General features: G+C 41.2%; 1 protein-coding gene and 1 non-coding gene across 3 annotated transcripts in view; one reads left to right on the plus strand and one right to left on the minus strand.

Moving 5' to 3' along the window:
* The window catches only part of CNTNAP5 (contactin associated protein family member 5), a 733,870-nt gene that overhangs the window by 26,453 nt on the left and 682,522 nt on the right, over positions 1 to 24,895 (minus strand). For both annotated transcript variants that reach the window (XM_045516101.2, XM_045516108.2), the window contains exons 20-21: positions 23,452 to 23,582; positions 15,207 to 15,294 (exon numbers count right to left, since the gene is read on the minus strand). In XM_045516101.2, the coding sequence (XP_045372057.2) occupies positions 15,207 to 15,294; positions 23,452 to 23,582 (219 nt within the window). The remainder of the gene's footprint in view (positions 1 to 15,206; positions 15,295 to 23,451; positions 23,583 to 24,895) is intronic.
* TRNAP-AGG (transfer RNA proline (anticodon AGG)) lies at positions 397 to 473 on the plus strand. Its single transcript has one exon. It is a non-coding gene; the product is annotated as a tRNA-Pro (tRNA).

The raw sequence follows: 24,895 nt of genomic DNA on the forward strand, positions 1-24,895 counted from the left end.
TTATCACAAAAGCACCAGGGGTGAGAAATCTCTTGTTAAAAAGGTTTTATCTTTTAAAAAGGATTCTCCCAGCAATTACACTGCAGAATCCAGACTACAGTGGACGTGGGTGGCGTGTGACTCCAATGCCCACATTCTTTCCACGAGGTCAAGCAAAAGGAAGAGGCGTAAGGGTAGCTTGGATGGCTAAATGCAGAAGTTACAATATATTTCAAAGGAGAATGAGAGTCCCTGATGGTCCCATGGCCAGGCACATGTCTGCAGAGCCAATGAAAGGAGTGATGTCACAGCAAACCCCAGATACAGGCATGGGCCACACACAGGTTCAAAGTACGTATATAGAAATGGTGCTGCCCAGTGGGGTAGGGAGGGGGAGCTTAATCTTTAAAATGTAAAATGGTGGTAGCTCAGTGGTAGAGCGCATGCTTAGGATGCATGAGGTCCTGGGTTCAATCCCTAGTACTGCCACTAAAATAAATAAATATACCTAATTACCTCCCCCAACTAAATAGATAAATACATTTTTAAACATATAAAATATCATAAAACTTCCAAATGTCTGCCTCAAAATAATTATTGTATTCATGTCAGTCTTTTAACACACAGACTATCATTAAGCTCAGTTTCCTTTTATTTCTGATATTGAAAAGCATTTCTACCAATAGCGTGGTGATTCATCCACTGGGGTCAGCAAAAGTGGCTTTCAGTTGCCTTTGTTTTGTTTTGTTTGAACAGTGTTAAAAAAAAATCACTTTGGCATTAGGATTTTCCAGTCCAAGTAGATGAAATTTCCATATATCTCAAAATCCTGTCATGCTCAACATGAGAATAAACTTCAAAGATCGTCTGGCAGACCTGGCAGCTCAAAGAGGACGGGTTTGCAGCCAGGAGATGTTGAACAGCTGCTGAGTGTCAGAGCTCTTGTGAGGATGGGCACTCTCTGGCCTCGGATCCTACTACTCCTTCCTACATTGGTTGTTAACAAAATCTCCTTGAACTACGTATTACAAAAAACAAACAAACAAACAAACAAAAATAAAACAAATAAACAACATCAAAAAACTGTTGGGATGGTAGCCAGTGATTGTTCTCATTCTAAATATTTTATATCTAGGGCTTAGCAGAGTAAAGTCCAGCAGTGTGTTTGCCTGCTCAGGGACACACACAGGTGAGGTTTTCAAAAGAATCAACACAACCAGGAGTCTTCTTTAAAGACCTCTTTGTATTAACAGAGAGCGTGAAAAACACAGCTTATAAGGCAGGATTCCCTGAATTGCTCCCCCTTCGCTAACCTCTGGGTGTGATGGTTTTGTCAAAGGTAGCAATATCCTCCTAGATATAAACCTAAGAAGATGTAAACCTGGTATTCCAATAAATGCATGTACACACGTGTTCGTAGCAGCACTGTTCAAAATAGCCAAAAGGTGGAAATAATGAAAATGGCCCTCAGCAGATAAATGGACAAACACAATGTGGTATAACCATTTAATGGAACATAACCATTTAATGGAACGTTACTCAATTGTAAAGAGAAATGAAGTATCAACATGTGCTACAATGTTTCTGAGCCTCAAAAACTACACTAAGCGGGGGAGAAAAAGCCAGAAGTAAAAGGTCACAAATTGCATGGTTCCGTTTATATGAAATATCCTAAATAGATAAATCCATAGGGACAGAAAGCAGATCATTGGTTGTCAAGGGCAGGGAGGAAGGGGGAATGGGGAGTACCTGCTTCTTGGTTCAGGGTCTCCACTGTTGGGTGATGGTTGCCCACCCTTGTGAATGTACCTAAATGCCCCTTACACTGTAAAATAGGTAATTTCATGTTATGTGAACTTTACTTCAATTAAAAAATAAAACTACAGAGAGGGTGGGATGATGGTCAACTGATGGTTCAACCTGGCTAGACTACAGTGTTCTGTTAGTCAATCAAATACTAATCCAGGTGTTGCTGGGAAGGTGTGCTGTAGATGTGAATCAAATCCATAAGCAGTTGGATTATTCCAGATAATCTGCGTGGGTCTGATTCAATCAGTGGCAAAGATTTAAGAGCAGAATGGCTCTCAGGCTCCTTGAAGAAGAAATTCCACCTGCAGCCAGTTTATGCCTGAGAGTTCCAGCCTGAACTTCCTGATAATCTGCCCTGAGATTCCAGACATCAGACCCAGTCTCTATAATCACCTACACTGATTATTTGCAGTACATGCCAATAGATCATCACCTACTAATTAGGCTTCACTGGTTGGACCCTGACTGATACAAGTGGATTCCAAATTTGGAAGGCATGTCATCTAAAAGCCTTTGGTTTTCTCTTAGCCAGTTCAGCAATGATTGTGTCACCAAGATGGAAATCCTAGAGAAAGAAAATGGTTGCAAACAGTGTACTTTAGAACTTCACTCAGCCACACTTATTGGAGAAATGAATGAATAATTGCTATCCTATAGTCAACATCTTGCAGTAACCGATAATGAAAAAGAATACGAAAAGGAATATATGTATGTATATGCATGACTGAAACACTATGATGTACACAGAAACTGATGCAGCACTGCAAACTGACTATACTTCAATTAAAAAATAAGAAAAATAAGTGCTGTGGTGGTGTGGGATTGTGACAGGTAGGCAAAGGAAATGCCCATAGCTGCGGGCAAGGATGCTCGTTGAAAACAAAGGACATAAAAAGATATTTCCCCAGCAGATAATGAGATCCACCAGCTCTCTTTGCCAACCTGATGTTTCAGGACTTCCCACCCTCCAGGAGGGAGATTGGAAAAGTCTTTCCTAGGAAATATGCCTATTCCAAGAAGAATGACCCAAAGATGAAGTTGATGTTTCTGTAATTAAAGCCCAACCCTATCTTTCAGTGGAGCCCCCGATCGATGCAGTCTAGTCACCTTGTTCTTAAAAATGAGCAGATTGCTCAGGGACTTCAGAAATCTGAGGAAATCCTCTAGCAGGAATGAGAAAGATCAAATGACATAACGGAAAAAGCAACAAGGCAGAAATGAGCGAAACCCAGGTAGACGCACACACAGATCATTAATACACTCAGAGTGATAAGAAAAGATAATTCAATCTTGAAACCTCATGTTTATCTCCAAGAGCTAAGCTGATTCCCATGGACAAAAACTTCCATTCATGCTTTGGGAGAACCACTTGACCTACATTTGTCATCAAGACCCCCTCCTCCTACAAACATGGCCAAGAGAGGTCCCAAGAGAAAGAACTCTTGCTGGAATGGAAAATCCACATGAGACTTCTGGTTCCAAGATCCGGAGCAGCTAACATGATACGCATTTGACATGCTTTCCGATGGGAAGACATTACTGCTCACATGGCTAGAAATGGTTGACTCATACACAAGGACCCGACCTTCCACCCAAGGTCCGTTGGGGAACAGCAGCCTGGCTACTGATAGTTTTACTTCTGATTTTTCCTTTCTCTGACATCCTAATGCCCCTGGAATCCAATTTCCATGAGCTAGGCTTCCATTATTCTATAACTACTGCTTGTGTGCAATTTTATGTCCCTACCACATCCACTGGAGTTTTAAGGGCAGAAAAAACATCACATTCTTTTCCAGTTATCTCAGGACACCTGGCTGCTGGGATCTGCACCCCAGGAGGGCTCGGCGTCAGCAGATGGGCTGATTGGTTCATTCTCACTCTTCCCGCCTCACCTGGGTCAACATACGGCACATCTGCTGGGATGGTGGCAGCTGGGCTCAGCTGTGACTGGGAAAGACATGAGACTAAGTTGCTCATCTTGAACAAATTTGCCAACCCCAGAGTCCAGCTCCATTGAATTATTCAAAATCCCTAAACTAAGTGTGGTTTAGGGGGACTGACTGCCTGATTTTTGGCCAGGATTGTTTCAGTTTTAGCACTGATAATCCCACATCCCTGATAATCCCTCAGTCTGGCAGACCAGAACGACCGTCCACCCTAGTATAGATGATAAAATTAGGAAGATGAACCCAGGCACCCTCCTCCTGAATTGAAAACAGGGACTCGTAATATGCAAATTAAAAGAACTGTATTGTTAGCCAAGACATGGAAACAACCTAAATGTTCGTTGACAGATGACTGGATAAGGAAGTTTGGTGTACACACACACACACACACACACACAGACTACTACTCAGCCATAAAAAATGAATAAAATAATGCCATTTACAGCAACATGGATGGACCTGGAGATCATCATTCTAAGTGAAGTAAGCCAGAAAGAGAAAAACAAATATCATATGGTATCACTCATATGTAGAATCTTAAAAAAAGAAAAAAAATAAGACACTAATGAACTTACCTACAAAACAGAAACAGACTCACAGACATAGTAAACAAACTTATGGTTATCAGAGGGGAAGGAGGTGGGAAGGGATAAATTGGGAGTTGAAGATTTGCAGATACTAACTACTATATATAAAATAGATAAACAACAAGTTTCTATTGTACAGCACTGGGAACTATATTCAATAATATATTCAATACTTGTTACTTCAATACTTGTAGTAATCTATAATGAAAAACGATGTGAAAAGGAATATATGTATGTGTATGTGTGACTGAAACATTATGCTCTGCACGAGAAACTGACACAACATTGTAAACCACCTAAACTACACTGCAATAAAAATTCTAAACACTCAATCTGCATAACAGTTATCAAAATTCCTCATATTGTAACTATTAAATGTGTCTTATTCCCAGAGATAAGGGTTTTATCGCCTTGGGAACAAGGATACTTGGGTTCTACCTCTTAAAAATGTTCCCAGTTTCACCTAATGTCTTGATTTGTACATAACAGAGGCACAAATGGCACGTGCTGAATGAATTACCTATGAATAACGCTAAGGTGTAATTTCCCTAATTCCAAATATTTATATAATATTATATTTCACGAGAGCCTTGACCTACCCAAAGGTTGTATTCTGGAGATACATTTTGAAAAAAAGTGAGAAAATATAGGGGAAAGAGAAAGCACATATCCAAGTTTTGCGGTGGAATAGAATAGAGAGCAATTCATTCTAAGACAAATTCAAACAGAACATTTCCAGGTAGAAAGTTTCCAGATTTACTGCTTTCCCCTCCCCACAGGAAAGCCAGCAACGTGCCTCTTTATAGAGCAGAAGGTGGAGAACATTAGTATGTTAGCCACTAGTCTCAAGTCCTGACTCTGATCCCTGGCCATAATTTTTGTGGAAGTAAAATGGAAAAATACAGGGACTGAGATCAAATATATCCTAGAAGTGGATGTCCTATGATCACATCTAAGCATAAAGGGCTTTATGTTATTTTAACCTGGCTTTTAAAAATTATTTTTATGTATCTTTTTGTGGGGGAGGTAGTTGGGTTTATTCATTTTAATGGAGGTACTGGGGATTGAACCCAGGACCCCGTGCATGCTGAGCACACTCTACCACTGAGTAGTACCCCTTATTTTAACCTGTTTTAATACTCAATGTATTATCACTAGTGGCATGTTCCAAAAATAAAATCCCAGTGGACGACGAAATGAGTCACCGGTAACCACATGACCCTCTTTGTGTTTGATTCCTTCTCCTCCTTTGTGGAAAAATGGCCAGAAATGTGATCTGTGCTGGCCCCACGTGTTCCTTTCAACTCCTGACCACTTGGGTGTTTCCATGCCCGCCGAGCCTGGGAGAGAGCTCGCAGGCTGGTTGCAAGAGTAGGCTATTCTTAGCTAGGATCCTCCTCACTTCCATCCCTTGTCAACACTGACATCTCTAACACCGGCCCAGATTCCCCAGGCAACGGTAAACAAATCAATAGCAGTGCCACCAGCAAGGAACGGGGGTACCAGCCAAAGGAAAGCTGTAAGCCGCATGGCTGTGTGATCCCAGGGGCGGCAGCTGCTGCTTTCAGAGCCCACCTCGTGCCAGGCACTTCACACACGTGATGTGTTGTCTTCACAGCAAATCGATTAAAAAAAAAAAAAAAAAGGATTTCTCTTACTTTACAGATGAGGAAACTGGAAATCAGAGTGGTAAACGAAGGACTGACAAAGGTAGGAAGTGACCATCGTAGGATTTGAGCTTTGGACTGTCTGATTCCAAACTCAGTTAATTTCCGCCTCACTGCCAAGCACCATGGTGAGAAAAAAGTCAGCGTGCAGGGAGACTGGAGGTCCTTACCCACCATCTAGCTGCAGCTAATTGTGTGACATTGAGGATGTGAATGTCCAGTCTTGGGACTTTTCAGTTTCTACAGCTCTAATGTTTATGTATTACCTTTTATTTTTCCTTCAAGAAACATTACGGAACACTTCATACGCACCGGCCAATATGGTAGCGAGAAAGATAAAACCATAAATGAGATGGTTAGGGTTAGGGTTAGGCATGCTTTAAAACACATTATTCATGAGGAGGTCAGATTAGACAAATGAGTCTGAAATATTTTATTACTCAGGGAAATAGTATCATTAAGAAATTTCTGGACATAATATGAGATGATTACACACAATAATAGAATTTGAGTCAGGAAGGGCCTGTGGTTTGGAGACCTTTTCTATTTACGAAAGATCTAGGAATGACCATAAACAAAAGGGAACATTACTCAAGGAACCTATGCATTCAAAATGCAATAATTTTTCAGGAGTCTCTTGGGAAGCTATAAACTCGTTCCAAAGAAGACAATGTGTGTTTTTCAGAAAAGCAACTCTCAACCGTTATCTTTTCTCCAACATGCTTGGACGTAGCACAGTGCAGTTGCCAGATTATGCAAAATTCCAAACCTACCTCAATATAATGGTATCCTATTAACTTCTGGTTAAAAGACATAGCAGAATGTGAATGAGAAAAATCAGTGTTGTTATTGCATTATTGTTTTGTCTTCCTAAGTGTCAACCTCATTCTTCAATGAGAACACTTGTGTTCCTTTTGAGAAATAACACTTCCCTATTCTCAAAACGTGTAGTTAATACTGAGCATAACCCTTCACTCCATCCAGGGCTGGGTGCATAACCCAAGCACGGCCACTCAGTGTCTGCCAGTCCCTTGGACATTGTAATCATCTGAAATTGTCACTTGACGCTAATGGGCTCTTTGAGACTCAATCCACAACTTTTTCTGGAAACTTTAGAAATGAGAAACTTTCTTTGCACCAGGGTTGTTGACATGGTAGTATTTAAGCATGGAGTTGGTGATTCCACCTTTGTCATCATCGGAAGTCTGCCTGAGAATAAAGCCCCATAGAGAGGCAAAGAGGGTCAAAGATGGAGTGAGAAACAGACAGATGGACAGACAAAGACTTATCATGGTCATGTTTGAACTTCTGAACCCAGCTGTGCCTGAAGCAAAGCCTGCACTTTGAACCTTCCATTTTCACCAACTATTACGTCCTCAGTTGTCACCGTTTCAACTGGTTGAGGCTTGATATACCCTCAAGACAACCTTACTTGACAGCAGGGCTCCCTCTCATCTTCAAGACTTGTCCTGGTTGAGAACTGCTCTGTAAGTTTGTGTCCCTCTTTGGAAGTTACCTCTATGGCCACTTTTCCAGACACATGAAAACAAAAACAGAAGCAAAATAAAACACAATGCTCAAAATATGTTCCCACAATTTTCAAACATCAGAAAGTTCTGACATGTACGGAGCCTGTGCTAAATACCAAACACTTTGCAAATGGCATCTCATGAGATGCTTAATCAGCTCTGTAAGTTAAGTGAATTCAGTGTTATCAGCTACAGACTGGACAAGTTCACAATGGCCACACAACAGTCATTACAGGAGAGAGAACCAAACAGGAGTCAGTTTGTCTCTAAAAAGCTGAGTACTGTGTACTGTGTATAAAATTTAAAAAGAGAGAGAGAGAGGAAACGGTCTTCCAAAACGAGTACTTTAAAGTACCCACCATTCAATTATATGCAGAAAAACTTCCTGTGCTTTTTCAAAATGGCAGGCATCCCTCAACATCTACAAAATGTTTGGGAAATGAGTTAATGTGAAAACCATCAGGGTATTTAGTCAGTGATGCTCTGATGTGCCTAAAGACAAGTTGGCTGGAAGTTCAAAACTGAGGGACCTGGGAGAATCAAAGAATCCTGTTCTAAATCCATAATCAGAACTCACTTCAAGGTAACAGGTCCAAAACATATGCAAGTGCTCATAGCTGGCCCTGCAATTTCTAGCTTAGCTGGGCTGTGTGCAGGTTGAGAAGGAATTCTTCCAATTTCTAGATGGCATGTTTGGGCCAAGTGAACTTTGAAGCTCCGTGGGCCAACAGCCATCAAAGCTAACAAAGAATGTCTCTGCCAGGTGTGAGTTTTGACCTGTCATACTGGCAAGTAGGCAGGAAATTAATACACGCTGGCTGCATAAAGAAATAATCCTGAGTGCAAACCTCATTTTACTGTCTATTCAGAATCTGGGAGCTAAATGTTTAAAAGCAATACTATAATTCCTTTTCACCCACACTTCAACACGTTTCCATATTTTAAATAGGAATGTGCAGGATAGTTAAGAGTCTCCTCTTGGGAAAGAAAAAAAAAATAACAGCAGTAATTCCTTAAGTTTTCATTCCACCAAATATCTATATATTACATAGATATTAATGTATATCTATTTAATATATGTGATGTATACAAATATATAGATTATGTGTATATATATATATATTATATACATACACATAAGTTTGCAGTCAAATTTGATGATATATTCTGGCACTGTAAATTAAGAGAAACCAGGACCAAAAAGAAAAAAAAAAATTAAAAACAACAAAAAAACACAGTTTCTTTTAGAAGTTCCAAGATTTTTAAGTTCTAAATCTATCTGAATGTCCATGTTCTTATACCAGGACTGAGTTAGATAGAGACTTGGAAACACACAGATAAGTCAAACTACTTGAATCTAAGGAAAGCACTTCAAAATTTTCTGAAGAATTAAGTAATTTTCCAGAAACAGATGATCTTGTCCAAAAAGGGTGACTTCTCTAAATATATATCCTCTCTTTTTTTTCCTTTTTAAGGATAATTTCCCTTAAATCCATTGATGCAACAGACCCAAACCAAGAAACCATTCTTAAAAGTCAAAAAGAGAAAGTAAAATACCATATGATACCACTTATATGTGGCATAAAAAAAAAAGACAAAAATGAACTTATTTGCAAAAAAGAGACAGACTCACAGATATAGAGAACAAACTTATGGTTACCAAGGGGGAAAGAGGGTAGGAAGGGACAAAATGGGAGTTCTGGATTTGCAAATCCTAACTACCATATATAAAAATAGATAAGCAACAAGTTTCTACTCCAGCACAGGTATACCAAAAAAGACAGAGTCAAAGAATGTCAGTAAACCAAAGAATCAACCTGACAACATTCCATGACTTACCTTCGGTAATTGCCCACAATACAGTTTTTTGGATTTTTTTTTTAATTGAAGAACAGTCAGTTACAATGTGTCAGTTTCTGCTGTACAGCGCAGTGTCCCAGTCATGCATATACATACAGTCATGCATATATTCATTTTCATATTCTTTCATTAAAGGTTATTATAAGCTATTGAATATAGTTCCCTGTGCTCTACAGAAGCTTGTTTTTTTTTAATCTATTTTTATATATAGTAGCTAACATTTGCAAATATCAAACTCTCAAATTTATCTTTCCCACCCCTTTTCCCCAGTAACCATAAGATTGCTTACTATGACTGCGAGTCTGTTTGTTTTGTAGATGAGTTCGTAATGTCCTTTTCCTTCTTTTATTTTTGTTTTAGATTCCACATATGAGTGATATCATACAGTATTTTTCTTTCTCTTTCTGGCTTACATCACTTAGTGTGATAATCTCCAGGTCCATCCATGTTGCTGCAAATGGCATTATTTTATTCTTTTTTATGGCTGAGTAGTATTCCACTATGTCTGTCTGGTCGATCTATCTCTCTATCTATCTATCTATCTATCTATCTATCTATCTATCTATCTATCTATTTATCTATCTATCTATCTATTATCTTTCTATTATCTATCTTTCTATCTGTCTGTCTGTCTATTATCTATGTATCTATCTATTATCTATCTTTCTTTCTATCTGTTTATCTATCTGTTTATCTCTCTATCTACCTATCTATATCTCACAACTTCTTTATCCAGTAATCTGTTGATGGACATTTAGATTGTTTCCATGTCTTGGCTATAGTAAATAGTGTTGCTATGAACATTGGTGTGCATGTATCTTTTCAAATCAGAGTTCCCTTTAGATATGTTCCCAGGAGTGGGATGGCTCGATCCTATTACAATGCAGTTTTAACGTCAATGATTCCATGTGCTATTATCATGGACTAGTGGAAACTACTCCACAATCTAGGAATTCTCAGGAAAGAGAATGTTTTACTCATCATGGTGTGTGTGTAGCACATACCATTCAGCGCCATCATTGGTACGAGATCACCACCCTCTACAATGGTGAAATGGCCCTTCCTCCTACAGAACGAAAATGGATAAATCTGTTCTTGCTTTATGATGAAAAGCTATTCGTGGTACTGAAGAGAGTGGGGACAATAGATTCACTACTCTCGTGAGTGCTTCAAATCGACTGTGAAAAATGCTTGCAAAACCTTGCTTTAGAGTCAAACATGTCCAACAGGTACTAGACGCCTCTAAAGTTGTGGAGTAGGGTTACATTTGTCATAAATAGCACCCTTCCATGTCTGCACCATCTCTTCCCCTAGCATCTGTCCCTCCTGCAAACTCTTTCTGACGCATGAGGCTTACTTCCAAAGGGTCTGCAGGACAGGTGTCCCCACTTAATAATAAACCCGATCTCTGTATCATCTTCCCTCACCTCCAGCTATAGACCTTTCATAGACTAAAAGCATCGAGGTTAATTGTGGATCCAAATGCTCTTGTCTGCTGAACAGCGGTTTGGATGGGAAGGCAGGGACGTAGGCAAGATATGCTGACACTTAGCACAGTGAAGACACTTTATTGGATACTTACTCGATCACAACCAACTTCTTTGCTATCCTTCCTCACGAAGAATCTCAAGCACAATGACAAGGTGTCCCTCAATAATATAGTACCTTGCTTTAAATTTTCATCCTTTCAGTCTTTTGTATAGATGAATGGAGAGAAGTTTTTAAATACAGGAGGTTTCCAGGGCTGCGCCACATAAACCAGCTGCTGTGAAAGGAGCCTGGGTTTTCTGACCATGCAGCCCTTCTTATCTCTCCTCCCAAAATTCCTCAGGTTTGGTTGAAGCGAGGATTAAACGACTCAAGATATATTTAGGTAGCAGAGGGCATACAATAAACCAGATGCCCTCAAAAGTAATTCTGCTTCATTAAAACCAGACAAACACATTTGTAATGTTTTGCTAAGTTTCCACTAACAGGAAGAAGCCTAAGTTTCAGACGGGATTTGGAGGAAAGGAAGAGGAAACCAAGGCAATGAGTTATAAACCTACATTAAGTTTGCATCAAGGGAGAAATAACCTGAATCATGTTGAAGAATAAGAACCCTAGCCTCCAGCTATTGCCAAGTAAAGATGTTCAGAGCAAGACTCACATTTAAAACAGTGAAAAGTGGACTAGAAAATAAAATCACCTAACAGAAGAGGGAATAAACACAAAACCTCTTCACCTCAGATTGTGGCTGTGGATTGAAAAAAAACTGTGATAAAAATAATCAAATGACGTATTATGATATTGACAGGAACAACATTTCTACCAGAGGCTTGCTCTCATTTGGGCCTGGAGGACAAGTGTATACTCACTCTCGTACCAAAAAAAAAAAAAAAAAAAAAAAAAAAACCCAAAGTGAGAAACTGAAATAATCTGAAATTGGCAGCACCACCTAGCCCCTGGCAGAAGTAAACTCAAATCTTGCCTGGAAGAAATCTTTCCAATGTCTGATGATCAAGGTTCCTGCAGATTAATTTCACCCAAGTATGAGCTCACACACACATAAACGCACAGTAATAAGAGAACAAACCACCATAGGAAAGAGTTAAAAAACAGAGAAGAATAGATTTAGATCCAACAGACTTCCAAGATTGGAAATATCAGAGACAGAATGTTCAATAAGTATTAGTGGAATACTTAAAGACATCAAATATTTTAAAACTAAGGGGGGACAACAGACTATCTCAATTAACAGATGTGTGTGGAAAAGAATTAAAGTAGTCCTTCTAGAAATAAAAAATATGACTGATGAGAAAATGACTAACTGAATGGGTTTTATGGGCTATTAGGCATAGATGAAAAGAGAATTTGTGAATTTGAAGATAAAACCCAATATACTGCACAGCACAGGGGACTGTATTCAATATCTCATAGTAACCTGTAATGAAAAAGAACATGAAAAGGGTTATATATATGTATGCTGCACACCAGATATTGACACATTGTAACTAACTATACTTCAGTAAAAAAGTGAAAAAATAACCCAATAAATTGGCCAGAATGCAAGTTAGGGAGAATAACACTTATTATAAGAAGATGGTATATTTCTACAATGGAATACTACTCTGCCATAAAAAAAGAATAAAATAATGTCATTTGCAGCAACATGGATGCACCTAGAGATTATCATACTAAGTGAAGTAAGCCAGAAATAGAAAGAAAAATACTATATGGTATCACTCATATGTGGAATCTCAAACAAACAAAAAAGGACACTATGAACTCATCTACAAAACAGAAACAGACTTGCAGACTTCGTAAACAATCTTATGGTTACGGGGGAGAGGGGGTAGGAGGGGATAAATCTGGAAGTTTGAGATTTACACATATTAGCCACTATATATAAAAATAGATTTTAAAAAAAAGTTTATTTTGTATAGCACAGGGAACCGTCTTCAATATCTTGTATGGAAAAATTATGAAAATGAATATATGTATGTATATGCATGACTGGGACACTGTGCTGTACACCAGAAATTGACACATTGTAACTGACTGTACTTCAATTAAAAAAAAAAAAGATGGTAAGAGACAGGAGGATAGAGTTAAAAAGTCTAAGATTTTTCTGGTGCATGTCTAAAATAACCAAGTAGAGAGAATAAGAGAGAAGCATTACTGAGACGCTGAGAATTTCTGAGAACTAATGAATAGAAACATATGAATAATACATAGGAACCAGATACACAGGAACTAATGAATAAATACAGGAAATGTAAACATAGCAAATAAGACAATTAAAAAGAAATCTACCATCAGATGTCTGGTAATAAAACTGCTGAACACCAAATTGAAAGAAACGGTCCTAAAAGTAGGTTGTGGGTGTTGGGAGTGGGGGTGATGAGAGTGCTTTTCAAGGTAGGACAGACTGAAAGCCACCAGCCTGTCTTTGCAGCAGCCACATTAGGAGACAGAAGAGACCAGTCATCCAGGGATGTGCTGGTGAGGGTTTAACCTGACTGTCCAGCAGCGGGGTAGCCCTGACTTGCAGCGTTCCTGAGCTCCATGGCATTAACACTCCTGGTATGGTCTATTTCAGACTACCATTGTGACATCACTGAATGCAGAATTGGGCAGAGATGTGTGTATAACAGGTTCTTATGAGCCAGCCGAGCTGGCTTCAACATAACCATGAATAATTCTCAAGATATGAGGGAAAATGTCCTTCAGCATTGAATTCCAGGTCTAGCAAAATTATCTTCCAAGAATGAAGGTGAAGACTTTCTATTTTTCAGATAAAGTCTCTCTTACAGAGAAAAACTTCAAAATAATTTACTTTGGAAAGAAGGAAACCAAATCTGGTAAAAGGCGAGGTTCTGGGACAAGGCAATTAGTGACTGCACTGGTAAATCAAAAAAGCAGTGTCTACATAAAATAACAGTTTTCATTCAAGGGAGAGGGGAATGAGATGAGAAGGAAAGATAAAATTTAGTCTAGAAGTCAGTCACTGTTGACTGGCTCATTCAACTGCAATTTTGGAAAGGAAAATGGACATTTTCCAGACTTGACAGCCCTAGGGTTTTGGACACAGATTTAGCTATGAAAATTAGATACTGTTTAGGAATCTGGAAAGCTGGAATGGGACAGAAGTCATTTTTCAGGCTTTTTAGCTCTTTCTCCCGGACAGCAAAGTCATGGTAACGCGAAATGGTCTTTGCCACTGTTTTAACGAGACCTTCTGCCTCTTGGGAGTTGAGATGCAACCCTGTGGCCACGGTGGCATCTGGACTCTCGCTCAGCATTAGTGATGACCTCAGAGTTCACAGCTCTCTGTTAGTCAGCTCGGAACTGCTTGGGGAGCCATTCCAGAAGATTCCAACAGGAATGCACACTTCAGGGTTGCCACCATTTTGCAAGCAATTGATTTCCTGCTTAAAATGTCTCCGGTTGTTAATGTTTTCTACTCTGTACTGTGACTCAGAGAATAAGAAAGAACAGGATAGAATCCCAGGAAAAGGTGAACAAGTAGAAAAGAAGGAGGCAGACACCAATCCAACCATACCAGTAACTGGAAATTGTCAAGGGGCTTAAATTTGCCAATTGATAAAACTGAGGTGACCAGGTTGGATCAAATGATGTGCATTCAGCTGTAAGCTCTTCATAAGATTATATATAAGGCTTAAAAAAAAAAAAAGACTAAAAGGAAACATATGCAAATGATATATCAGGCTAACGCTAACTAAAGCAAAACTGAATTAGCTGTATTAATAACAGAAAAAACAGGTTTAAGCAAAGAGAAGTTCAAGTTAAACACCATCACTTCAAGTATGAAAAAAAGTTTAATTTGCCAAGAAGATATAAAAATTTCAATCTTGCCCACACCTAATAAAAGCCCTCACAGTATATATAATGAAAATTCACAGAACTTCCTGTAGAAAAAAAGAACACTCATTATCGTGGGAGATTTCAATCCTCTTTGAAGTTTTGGTGAGTTCGCAAAGAGATTAAGGATTTGCAAAATCCAGTAGTTGGGTTGTGCAAATCCTTAATTTCTTTAGGTAAATTTCATGTAAATTTAACAAAAAAATCGAGTCAACATTTTAAATTAAAATAATCTTACTTAATTGCGATGCTAATTTACTTTACTCAAGCTTCTATGAAGTCGATATGAAGGGGATGTCAGTTTCCAAACTTGACATGTATGTATCGCAGTGTTTCATACAGCAGACATCTTGGTTCTAGATCTTGGATATTATCGAGACCTCGTGCTTACTGTGATGAAAAGTATTTGCTTACTTATTTGTTTTAATAGAGACTGCTGGGAAGGAACAAACTAGAACAACAAACCTGTGACTTTGCCCAAGGTGAGTGACCTGATAGCCCTGAACTCGACTTCTGGGGAGAAGTTGTAACTGAGTCGGAGTTGCTGGTCCATCTGCGGGAAAACAGAAAACACAGGCGCATCAGCAGAGGTCCCCGTGGACAGGGCATAAAACACTCCCGTCCGGAAATAGCTTGAAAACACACACAGGGCAGACTCCTCTCTGGGATGATCTCTCCAGAGAGATGAGAACTGCCTTGCTAATTCTCCAATAATGCACATAAAATATGCCTTTCTTTCCTCTTGGTGAAATAAAGGCTTTCACACAAGTCTGCTCCCTGGGAAATTCTGTGCAGCTTCTGACAGGTATTTATCTCCCCACTGAGATTTTCTTACCAAACTCTTTGCTGCAAACAAGCAAACAAGCGAAGCCTTCTCGGGAGCGTGCGGTGCTGGATTAACATTAAGTGGAAGTCGGGCGCTCGCCTGTTTTTCCCTCCTTCTTGCCATTTGGTCCTTAGAGCCTTCACTGCTCCCTCTCCTCCGATAATTCTGACCTGGTCCCATTCAGGTGTGCACAGAGGGATTTTTCCCAAGCAAATATTTCAGTTTTACAAAAGACTGGACCCTGGGGAGGTGAGGCCTGCTGAACGGTTGCCACCAACAAGAACAGCTGATAACCGCAGCCTGCAGGTAAGCAAAAGCCGCCAGGGAGATTCTCCAGGACTTTATTTCTGGGATCGTCCTTTAGGAAGCCTTCATTTCCTTGGGCAGTTTTCTCCAGTTCCATCTCCTTGTTCTCCCCTCCCCATTTCAGGGCATCATCCACCATCCATGCCCATCTAGTCAAACCCTACCAGATTCTTCCAGGCTCTACTCTGAATATTCACATGATGTCATCCCTGGGAAAGATCTTCGTAAGGTATTTGCGTTCCTTTGTAAGAAGAGGAGACTAGGAGCCCTTCGGCAGTGTGCCCACCTCCAGGCTCCCAAGGGGAGCAGCCCCCTTGGGGGGCAGCTGCTGGGAGACTGATACCCAGTACTCCTGGCTGCCACTGCCAGGACTCTCCCGCACCCCCTGCTGCTCAGAGTGAACCCCACCAGCAGCAACCTCTGCGTCCTGTGGTGGCGTCTGCTATGAGACACGTCTGTGGCTGTGACTTGTGCTATATGATTATGTGCATTATGGCTTTTTCATTTACAAAATTAGACTGTAATAATATTTGGTGTTTATTGAAGACTTGGTATGTATGAACCACCAAACTATTGGTATGTATGAAGATACCAAAGTATCCTTCCAAATGCATTCTTTTGCTAATTATCAGAGAAATGCAAATCAAAACAACAATGAGGTATCACCTCACACCAGTCAGAATGACCATCATTCAAAAATCCACAAACGACAAATGCTGGAGAGGCTGTGGAGAAAGGGGAATCCTCCTATACTGTTGTTAGGAATGTAGTTTGGTGAAGCCATTATGGAAAACAGTACAGAAATTCCTCAAAACACTAAAAACAGACTCATCATTTGATCCAACAATCCCCTCTCCTGGGCATATATCTGGAAGAGATTCTAATTTGAAAAGACACATGCACCCCAATGTTCACAGGAACACCATTTACAACAGCTAAGACATGGAAACAGCCTAAATGTCCATCAACAGATGACTGGATAAAGAAGGTATGGTGTATATATCCAATGGAATACTACTCAACCATAAAAAAGAATAAAATAATTCCATTTGTAGCAACATAGATGGACTTGGAAATTGTCATACTAAGTGAAGTAAGCCAGAAAAAAAAAAGAAAAATACCATATGATTATCACTTATACGTGGACTCTAAAAAAAAAAAGGCACAAATAAACTTATTTACAAAACAAAAACAAATTCACAGACATAGAAAATATACCTATGGTTACCAGAGGGGAAAGAAGGTGAGGAGGGATAAATTGGGAGTCTGGGATTAGCAGATACTAACTACTATATATAAAATAGAGAAACAACAAGGTCCTACTGTCTAGCACAGGGAACTATATTCAATATCTTGTAATAATCTATAATGAAAAAGAATCTGAAGAAGAATATGTATATGTATAAATGAATCACTATGCTGTGCCCCAGAAATTAGCACAACATTGTAAACTGACTGAACTTCAATTAAAACAAAATGCACGCTTGGCCCAGAACACACAGTGCCACACAGTCGTGTCCCCTGGTCACGCGGCCCACCAACCACATGGCATGGTGTTTGCCTTACCTGCCCTTGCCTCTCTAGATACTGAGCAGCTGTAGACCATCACTGTGTTTTTATTGCTGAATTCCTGCAAAATTCATTCCACAAACATTTGAGCACCTACTATGTGCCAGACATCGTCCCAAGTGCTCCCAGAATCCACCCCTTCCAGGAAGATTTCCTTGATGGATAACATGGTTAGATTAACTGAGCCTCTCCCCTGTTCTCACAGTGTTTGTTTTTTTTTTTCTACCTCTAACCTTGCATTTAAGATGCTGTATTGTAATGATCTGTTCTCGCTCTTTCTCTCTTTCATGCTCTCATTTTCTCCTACGAGGATATGGGCATTTACTGATGCACATTTTCTCTAGGGCCTACTAGAGAAACTGGTAAAGGAACTTCCAACACAGGTTTGCTGAGTGAATACATGTAAGTAAACGGTCTGTATTGATTCCCTCTCTGTCTCCCGGGCTATGGAGACAGAGTCCATCGCATCTCAGGATGCCTCTGGCCGCCAGGTGGCCTCCACACCTACAGATACAACATACGGTTTTCACACCCGTAGTCTCCATCCACAGTCTATTTAGTGCTCAGATGCTGTCCTGGACCTGAAGGAGTTTTCTCCCTGCCTTATCCTTACTGGCCCCGCCTACTCTCTGGAATTGCCCCTCCCAGCAGGGGCCAGGGTGCCGCCCCTCGTGATTTGCTGCCCAGCTTGGACAGGAGGCTAAAGAGACTGAGAATCTCCTGCTGAGTGGAGAGCAGCAGAAGATTCTCAGGACAGAAGGTTGAGCTGAGCCTCCCCTGGCTTCTGCCTCTCACCTCCTCCCCAGGATCCGCATGCTCGGATCCCTCTGCAAGTGATTCCCTGAGCCTGGACGGGCCCCGCTCACATGCCCCGTGAGGAAGCTCTAATCGTTCTGGTACACGAGTCATTCCTGCCCTACCTCTCTACTCTGTGGGGACTTACCTGTCCTGACACTTTACCTGGAGGACAAAGGAAAGAGAGAGAAGGTCAATAACACTTAGTTAAAGGGAGTTTTAAGAAAATCAGTATTTGTAAAGGTTTGGAAAGGAGGACAGGGTGACTCAGAGAAGGCTTGAGGCTTCTGGTGACTGGTGACTCTGGATAGCTGGGGGACAGGTTCCAGCTCTGACATAGAGCAAGAGCTTCACTAAGACTGGCCCAGGGGCTGGGTCACCGATTTGAAAAGCTTAGCAAACGCACAGGGCAAACTCCAACAACAAAACAGGGGATGTACCACAAATATTTATTTCTAATATGTTGACATTTATGATAGGGCATAGGCAATCTCTGAAGTATTCAATGGGAAATTCATTATTTTGTTACATTTTGTTGTGTTTATGTTATGTTTTAGTATTGTTTTTATTTTTAATTACTCTTGGTGAGGGGGTGAGGGGGTGAAGCACTATTTTCCTTCAAACCTTAGGTTGCCTGAAGACTTGAGCCTTCGGAACCACTAGGCAAATGACAATTCTCAGATTGTCACCAGGAGTTTGTCCTCTGGGCTGCAGCCCGGTCCCTAAGGACTGCTTCCTACAGCACACAGAGCAGAGAGGAGAAGGTATGACCATTCAGGGCCTGGAGGCCTTGTGAAGACCGTTCTGAGCACTTGGATGCCTCTGGCTGAGTTTAGTGATAAGCATCTGCCCTCTCCTTCTAACAGGTTGTGAGGAAGGTCGGGGACTCTGCGCCAGCTGAGGGGTGAGACTGGGCATATAGCAGTAGCTTTACCTTTTCTGTTCTTACTGTACAGCCTGTTCTAAGTGAGGAGGAAAAAGGAACAGTAGGATGAGGGTAGGAGTGTCACAGAGACAAGTGTGTTGTGTTAATAAATCAATAAACTGATTTCAAGTTGAAAAAAAAAAAAACAATTAGACTCTCAGCCTCTGGATCTTTCTGCTCCTTCAGTGCTTTGGAAATCATATGTCTTCCCCCAACGTATGTTCATCATGGACTATTCGTTCTTTGGTAGAAATCCTTTAGCTGCAGAAGAGGAGGGAATACGCCTTACTGTTCCCTTGCTGCCCTATTTGTGTCTTTCATTGTTGGAAAAGAGGACAGGAAATATAAAGAAAAAGAAAAGGAGCCTTTTATACTAATGCCCACCAGAATGTGTCCCCAATGTCCCAGCAAGACCTCAGGCAAAACATATTCAAACAAGAAGTCTTCGTTTCCATCGCTTTTATCCTCCAATCTGGCTTCAGCCCGAATTTGCTCTGAAGACTTTTTGACCCCTAAATTCCAGAGTTAATTCTAGAGGTAAGTCCATTCAGTTATTATCACTCAGGAACTGCGATTTGTGCTGGGTATTTGCCAATTATTCCGGAACTTCCACCCAATCAAGAAAATGAACGGTCAATCTTGACTTCTCCCATAGTCCATACCCAAAGGGTCACCCAGTGCTACTGATGTTACTTCCAGACCTCTCTCAGTTCCCCTGTCACTGGCTGCCCACTGCACTGATGAGGACCCTCCTCTTCTCTTCCTGCCTGGTCTCTGCCTCATGTCTCATCACTCTCAAATACATATTTCCACAGACAGATCATAGCGCCTCTGGAAATGAAAATTGACCCCATGATACTTCCTCCTCCCCCTCCACAGGGCCAATTTAATGATCTCTACACAGAACAGTAAGCCTTGTGGAATTCATCCATTTAGTTCACATGTATTTATTAAGAACCTGCCGTAGGTTAGGCACTGCTCGACAAAGTGGGAGTTCCGTGGGAATGAAAAGAGACCAAAATCCCTGTCCTCGTGAAGCTTACATTCTAGAGGAGGGAGAGGGGACAAGACAGTAAGTAGGTAAGTTACACTGAATGCTAGATAGTGTTTAAGTGCCTTAGAGTTGAGGTCAAGGAGCGAGGCTGCTGTATTAAATACGGTGATCAGAGATGGTGTCATTGAAGATGACGTTTCCAGTGAAGTCCTGGCTGATGGGCAAGGACAGCTGGCAATGCAGGTGTATGGGCAGTAGCATTCCAGGCAAAGCAAGCTCAACCGAGTTTGAGAGCTCTGGGAACAGCCAGGAGGCCAGGGTGACATGCGTAGGTGACGGGACAGTGATGGGTGAGCTCAGAGAAGTCACATCAGGAAGGGAACAACGGGTGTGGGGTCGTGGAAATCCTCTGAAGCCACTGCTAGGTCTTTGGCTTTTCCTCTATCTGAGAAAGGAAACTGTTGTGAAGGAATAGGAAACAAACTTACAAACTGGCTTCCCTGATGCTAAAACTGCTGATTCGTTCTGACTAAGACATCCTGCAACTTGCCTTTTCTCCCTCACTGCGTTTGTTCTAACTCCCAGACTTTTCCATTAAGCTCTCCTCTCCGTACACATTCTTTACTGGGAATAGCTCTAACCAACAGGCTACGCTCCAGGAAGGAGGTAACAGGCTGATAACCTCAGAAGAATGGACAGACCCTCTGGAGGTCCCCTATGATGCCAAGAGGATTCATCGAAGTTAAGAGGAATGTAGCAGGCTGTGAAATGCCCTGATTGCTATCACATTTTCTGTTCCATCCAGTTTTTCTATAAAACCTCAAGACCCCAAACCCAAGATGGATTCACAGTCCCTAAGGCATGACCCTGCTGCGACTTCCCTTTGCCTGGCAAAGCAAGAAAACCATTCTTTTCTGATTCTTCCAAAACTGCCTCCGAGTCTCAACGCATGCAGAGGCCAGTCTTGTGGCAACAACTGAAGGGTTTTGGAGAGAAAAATGCTGCAATATGACTGATGTCTTAATAGGATCCCCCTGGCTGCTGTGTTGACAAGAGGCTGAAGTGGAACAAAAAGATGAGCAGGGACATGTCAATGAAGAGACAAACTTCAAACTGCAACAATCCAAGGAAAGGATGAGGATGGCTTGAGGCAGAGTGGAAGCTGTTACCATCAGGATGTTGCCTGTGAGAGAAAGAGAGGTTTCCAAGATGACACCACAATTTGAAGACCAAGAAAATGCAAGCATGGAGCTGTCAGGACCTGAGATGTGGAAGGAGATGGGGAAAGGGGATTGTGTGGGGGAAGAATCTCAGTAACTCAGCTGTAAATATGCTACCTTCAAGATGCCTAGCAGACATCCAAATAGCTCTGGAATTCGGCCAAAGGGCTGCAGTTAGATATACATTTGGGATTGGTCCATAAGTATAGACATGATATCTGAGAATGTGAGTTTGAACGGGATTCGCCATGGAATGAGTGTGCATGCAAAAGAGAAGGAACTTAGAGTCCTGGGATTCTCCAGAGATGAGAGTGTGGATGATGAGGCAGGACCAGCAGAAGAGATGAGAATGAGCATCCGTCAGAAGCAGGAGGAAGAAAAGGTGAGCGTGGTGTCCTTGTAGCCAAACACCAGTCAGCTTCAAAAGCAGAGAGCACCACTGAGTCAGATGCCAGCGAGAGGACACGTGAGGAAAAGGTCATGGATCTTGCAAGATCAAGTCACCTGAAGTGTCATTTTGAGGTAGCCCAGTGACAAGATCTTCATCGGGTGGGTTTAAGAAAAAAGGAAGAGGACATTTGGATACTAAGTATATAAGCAACATTTCCAAGGATTTGAGCAATAAACTGAAAGAGAAAATGGGGCCATGTATGAAGTCGATAGGACAGTAAGAAAGCTTCCCTTCCCTCCTGACACAGGGTTTTTGGTTTTCTTTAATGCTTGTAATACTTGCATGCATTATGCTTTGGGAAGCCATGTAGTAGAGCTGGAAAAAAGGGAAGGGGGGTGGTAATGCTGTAGTGATGTCTGAGATCTGGTCCACAAGTGGTGGGTCAGGTCTTAACTAGAGCCACGAACTGGCCATATTCAGCAACAGAAGGGAAAGAGGGGGAACAGACAGAGAAGCAGGCAGGTGGACACGTGTGCTGAGAGTGTGTGGATTTCCTTTTCTGAATGCTGCATTTTTTTTTTATAAGAAAGAAGGAAGCAAAGTCATCTGTCAAGAGTGGAGGTAGAATTGGAATTGTTGGTGGTAGAAGGAGAAAGAGAAGGGTTAAAATTGGCATCTAGGAGATCAGGAGGATGGGTGAATTTTTTAAAAAATGGGGTGATTTCTGGGTAGATTGAAGAGCTCACTTGAGGTCCTGATTCTAAAGAGGATGATGGGGACTCTGCCCATTTTCTACCGTGATCCACCGTCACCTGCTGCTGCTCCTCAAACCAAGATCACTGGACCTTTGTGGTGCGCCCTCTATGCACTACACTCTTTCAGACAGTTTTGCAGATCTTGACTCGGACCCTCTGCCTGAACACTGCCCTCTTTCTTCTCCACCTAACCAACTCCTACTCACCTTCCAGACTCAGTTTACTGCTAACTTCCTCCAGAAAGTAAATCCAGTTGACCCTTAAACAATATGGGTTTGAACCATGCAGGTCCACTTATATGAGAAGTTTTTCACCAGTAAATACTACAATAGTACAAGATCTTCCATTGCTTGAATTCACAGATGTGGAACCATGGATACAGAAGAACTGAGTTCAGGGAGGACCATCCATAGCGACTCAGACTTTTGACTGTGCAGAGGGCTGGCACCCCTAACCTCCTCTCCTGGTTGTTCAAGGGGCAAGTGCACTGATGCCTAGATGAGAAGAGTGCCCTCCTCCGTGCTCCCACATCACCTGCGCACACTCCGACCTTAGACCTTGTCGGTCCCTTGTGATTCCTCCCACTCCTTATCTCCCTCATTATACCACAGTTATGGGTTATCAAAATTGAACAGGCATCAGGGTCACCTGCTGTCCCCTCGCCCCCAAAACAGCTTCTGGTTAAGTAGATCTGATGTGGGGCAAGAGAATTTGCATTTCTTACAAGATCCCAGGTGATGATGATGCTGGTGGGAAGGGGAAGGCGCTCTGAGGACCACTAGTCCAGTTCTCCAAAGGCTGGGGTTGAGCGCAGCTCACATCCACCCCCAGAACTTGGCTCCACACTTGGCTGGGCATCGAAGCTCAGAAAAGTTTTCTTCAGCAGCCAAGACACGTTTGGTTGAATGAGAAGAAGGGAAGTGAGTTACCTGAATGGTAAGCCCTCTGCCTTCTCGGCTGATCTTCAAGTGGTGCAGTCTCCTGTCGGCAAAGTTCTCCGTATCGATGGTGAATACGTGAGGTTTTTCCTTGCTTAGCTGATAACGAACTTGTAAGCTTCCTTGGAAGAAAAACATGAGAAATTAGAATTAAAAGCGGGACTTGTAAAATGCAAACATAGGATCAGATTGTCTTTTCATTGATTATGACTATTCTCTAGGGACACACGTCTCAATTCTTTCATCATTCACATTAAAAAAAATTTATTTATTATTTTTTTTTACCATTTGCTGAACCCTGTTGTATTTTTTTGAAGGGGCAGGTATTAGGTTTGTTTATTTAGTTATTATTATTTATAATGGAGGTACCGGGGATTGAACCCAGGACCTCGTGTATGCTAAGCACGGGCTCTGTCACTTGAGCTATACCCTCCCCCTTCATCATTCACATTTTTAAATGGTATTGCAAATATGCTGTTACTACAGCATCTAGGTCCATCTAGGAAATCCTGAGTGTAGCTGAAAACTGTGTGTGTGTGTGTGTGTGTATGTGTGTGTGATCAGAAACCACAATACCAGTTTGGAAAAGAAAACAACCACAAGTTTATTTTGTAATTAGATTATGAGAACTTTAATGAGACGAAGTTCTCTTCCACGCTCTTCAATTCCCATGACTTCCTAGAACTCACTTTCTCCCTAACTGCCTTCAGGGAAGTTCAGGACACAACGGAAAATACAAAAAGTCACGCAAGGCAGGACAGGGGAAAATAATCTGGGGCGATGGGGCCATCACCCAAGAGTCAGCAAATGGAGGAAGCTCTGTACAGCTGCGCCTGGTTCTCCTGATTCGCCCTCTCCTTTTGGTCCTGACCGTCACAGATGGGGAACTGACTGAGGGAAGACGCTATCTATGAATCTAATAAACAAAAAGATGAATTGTCCCAGCTAGGTTCTCACTATGATTTATCTAAGGTACTATAATGTATTCTCCTCTATGGTCTCAATGTTTTTGTTCTATTAATATATGTTACATTTCTACATTATAAAGAGCGTGCATTTCTGTGTGTGTGAATATGGACTGAAATAAGATGTTCGTTGTGTGGAAATTATATGTGAAAATGCCTTCAGCCCCAGTCACGGCTTTGCCAAATGTGCTTCTGGAATAGACATATATATATATAATCAGATGACTTTTGGTGAACAGAAGTATGCTGTAAAAGTTTTAATGCATCCTATTAATGTTGGGGCGCTCCAGATCTATCTTGTCTTTTTTTTTAAAGGTCTTCTGGCAAAATCCATGTCATTATTTTTAGAATTGAACAAATATATTCATGTCACTTAAAAATATTGGGGAGATCTCAATTACAAAAGAATGTGTTTAAACACAATGATAAGGAATCTACTTTAAGTCAAAGAAGATGTCGTCATATTCTAT

This window comes from Camelus bactrianus, chromosome 5 (genome assembly GCF_048773025.1).
Source record: "Camelus bactrianus isolate YW-2024 breed Bactrian camel chromosome 5, ASM4877302v1, whole genome shotgun sequence".
NCBI lineage: Eukaryota > Metazoa > Chordata > Mammalia > Artiodactyla > Camelidae > Camelus > Camelus bactrianus.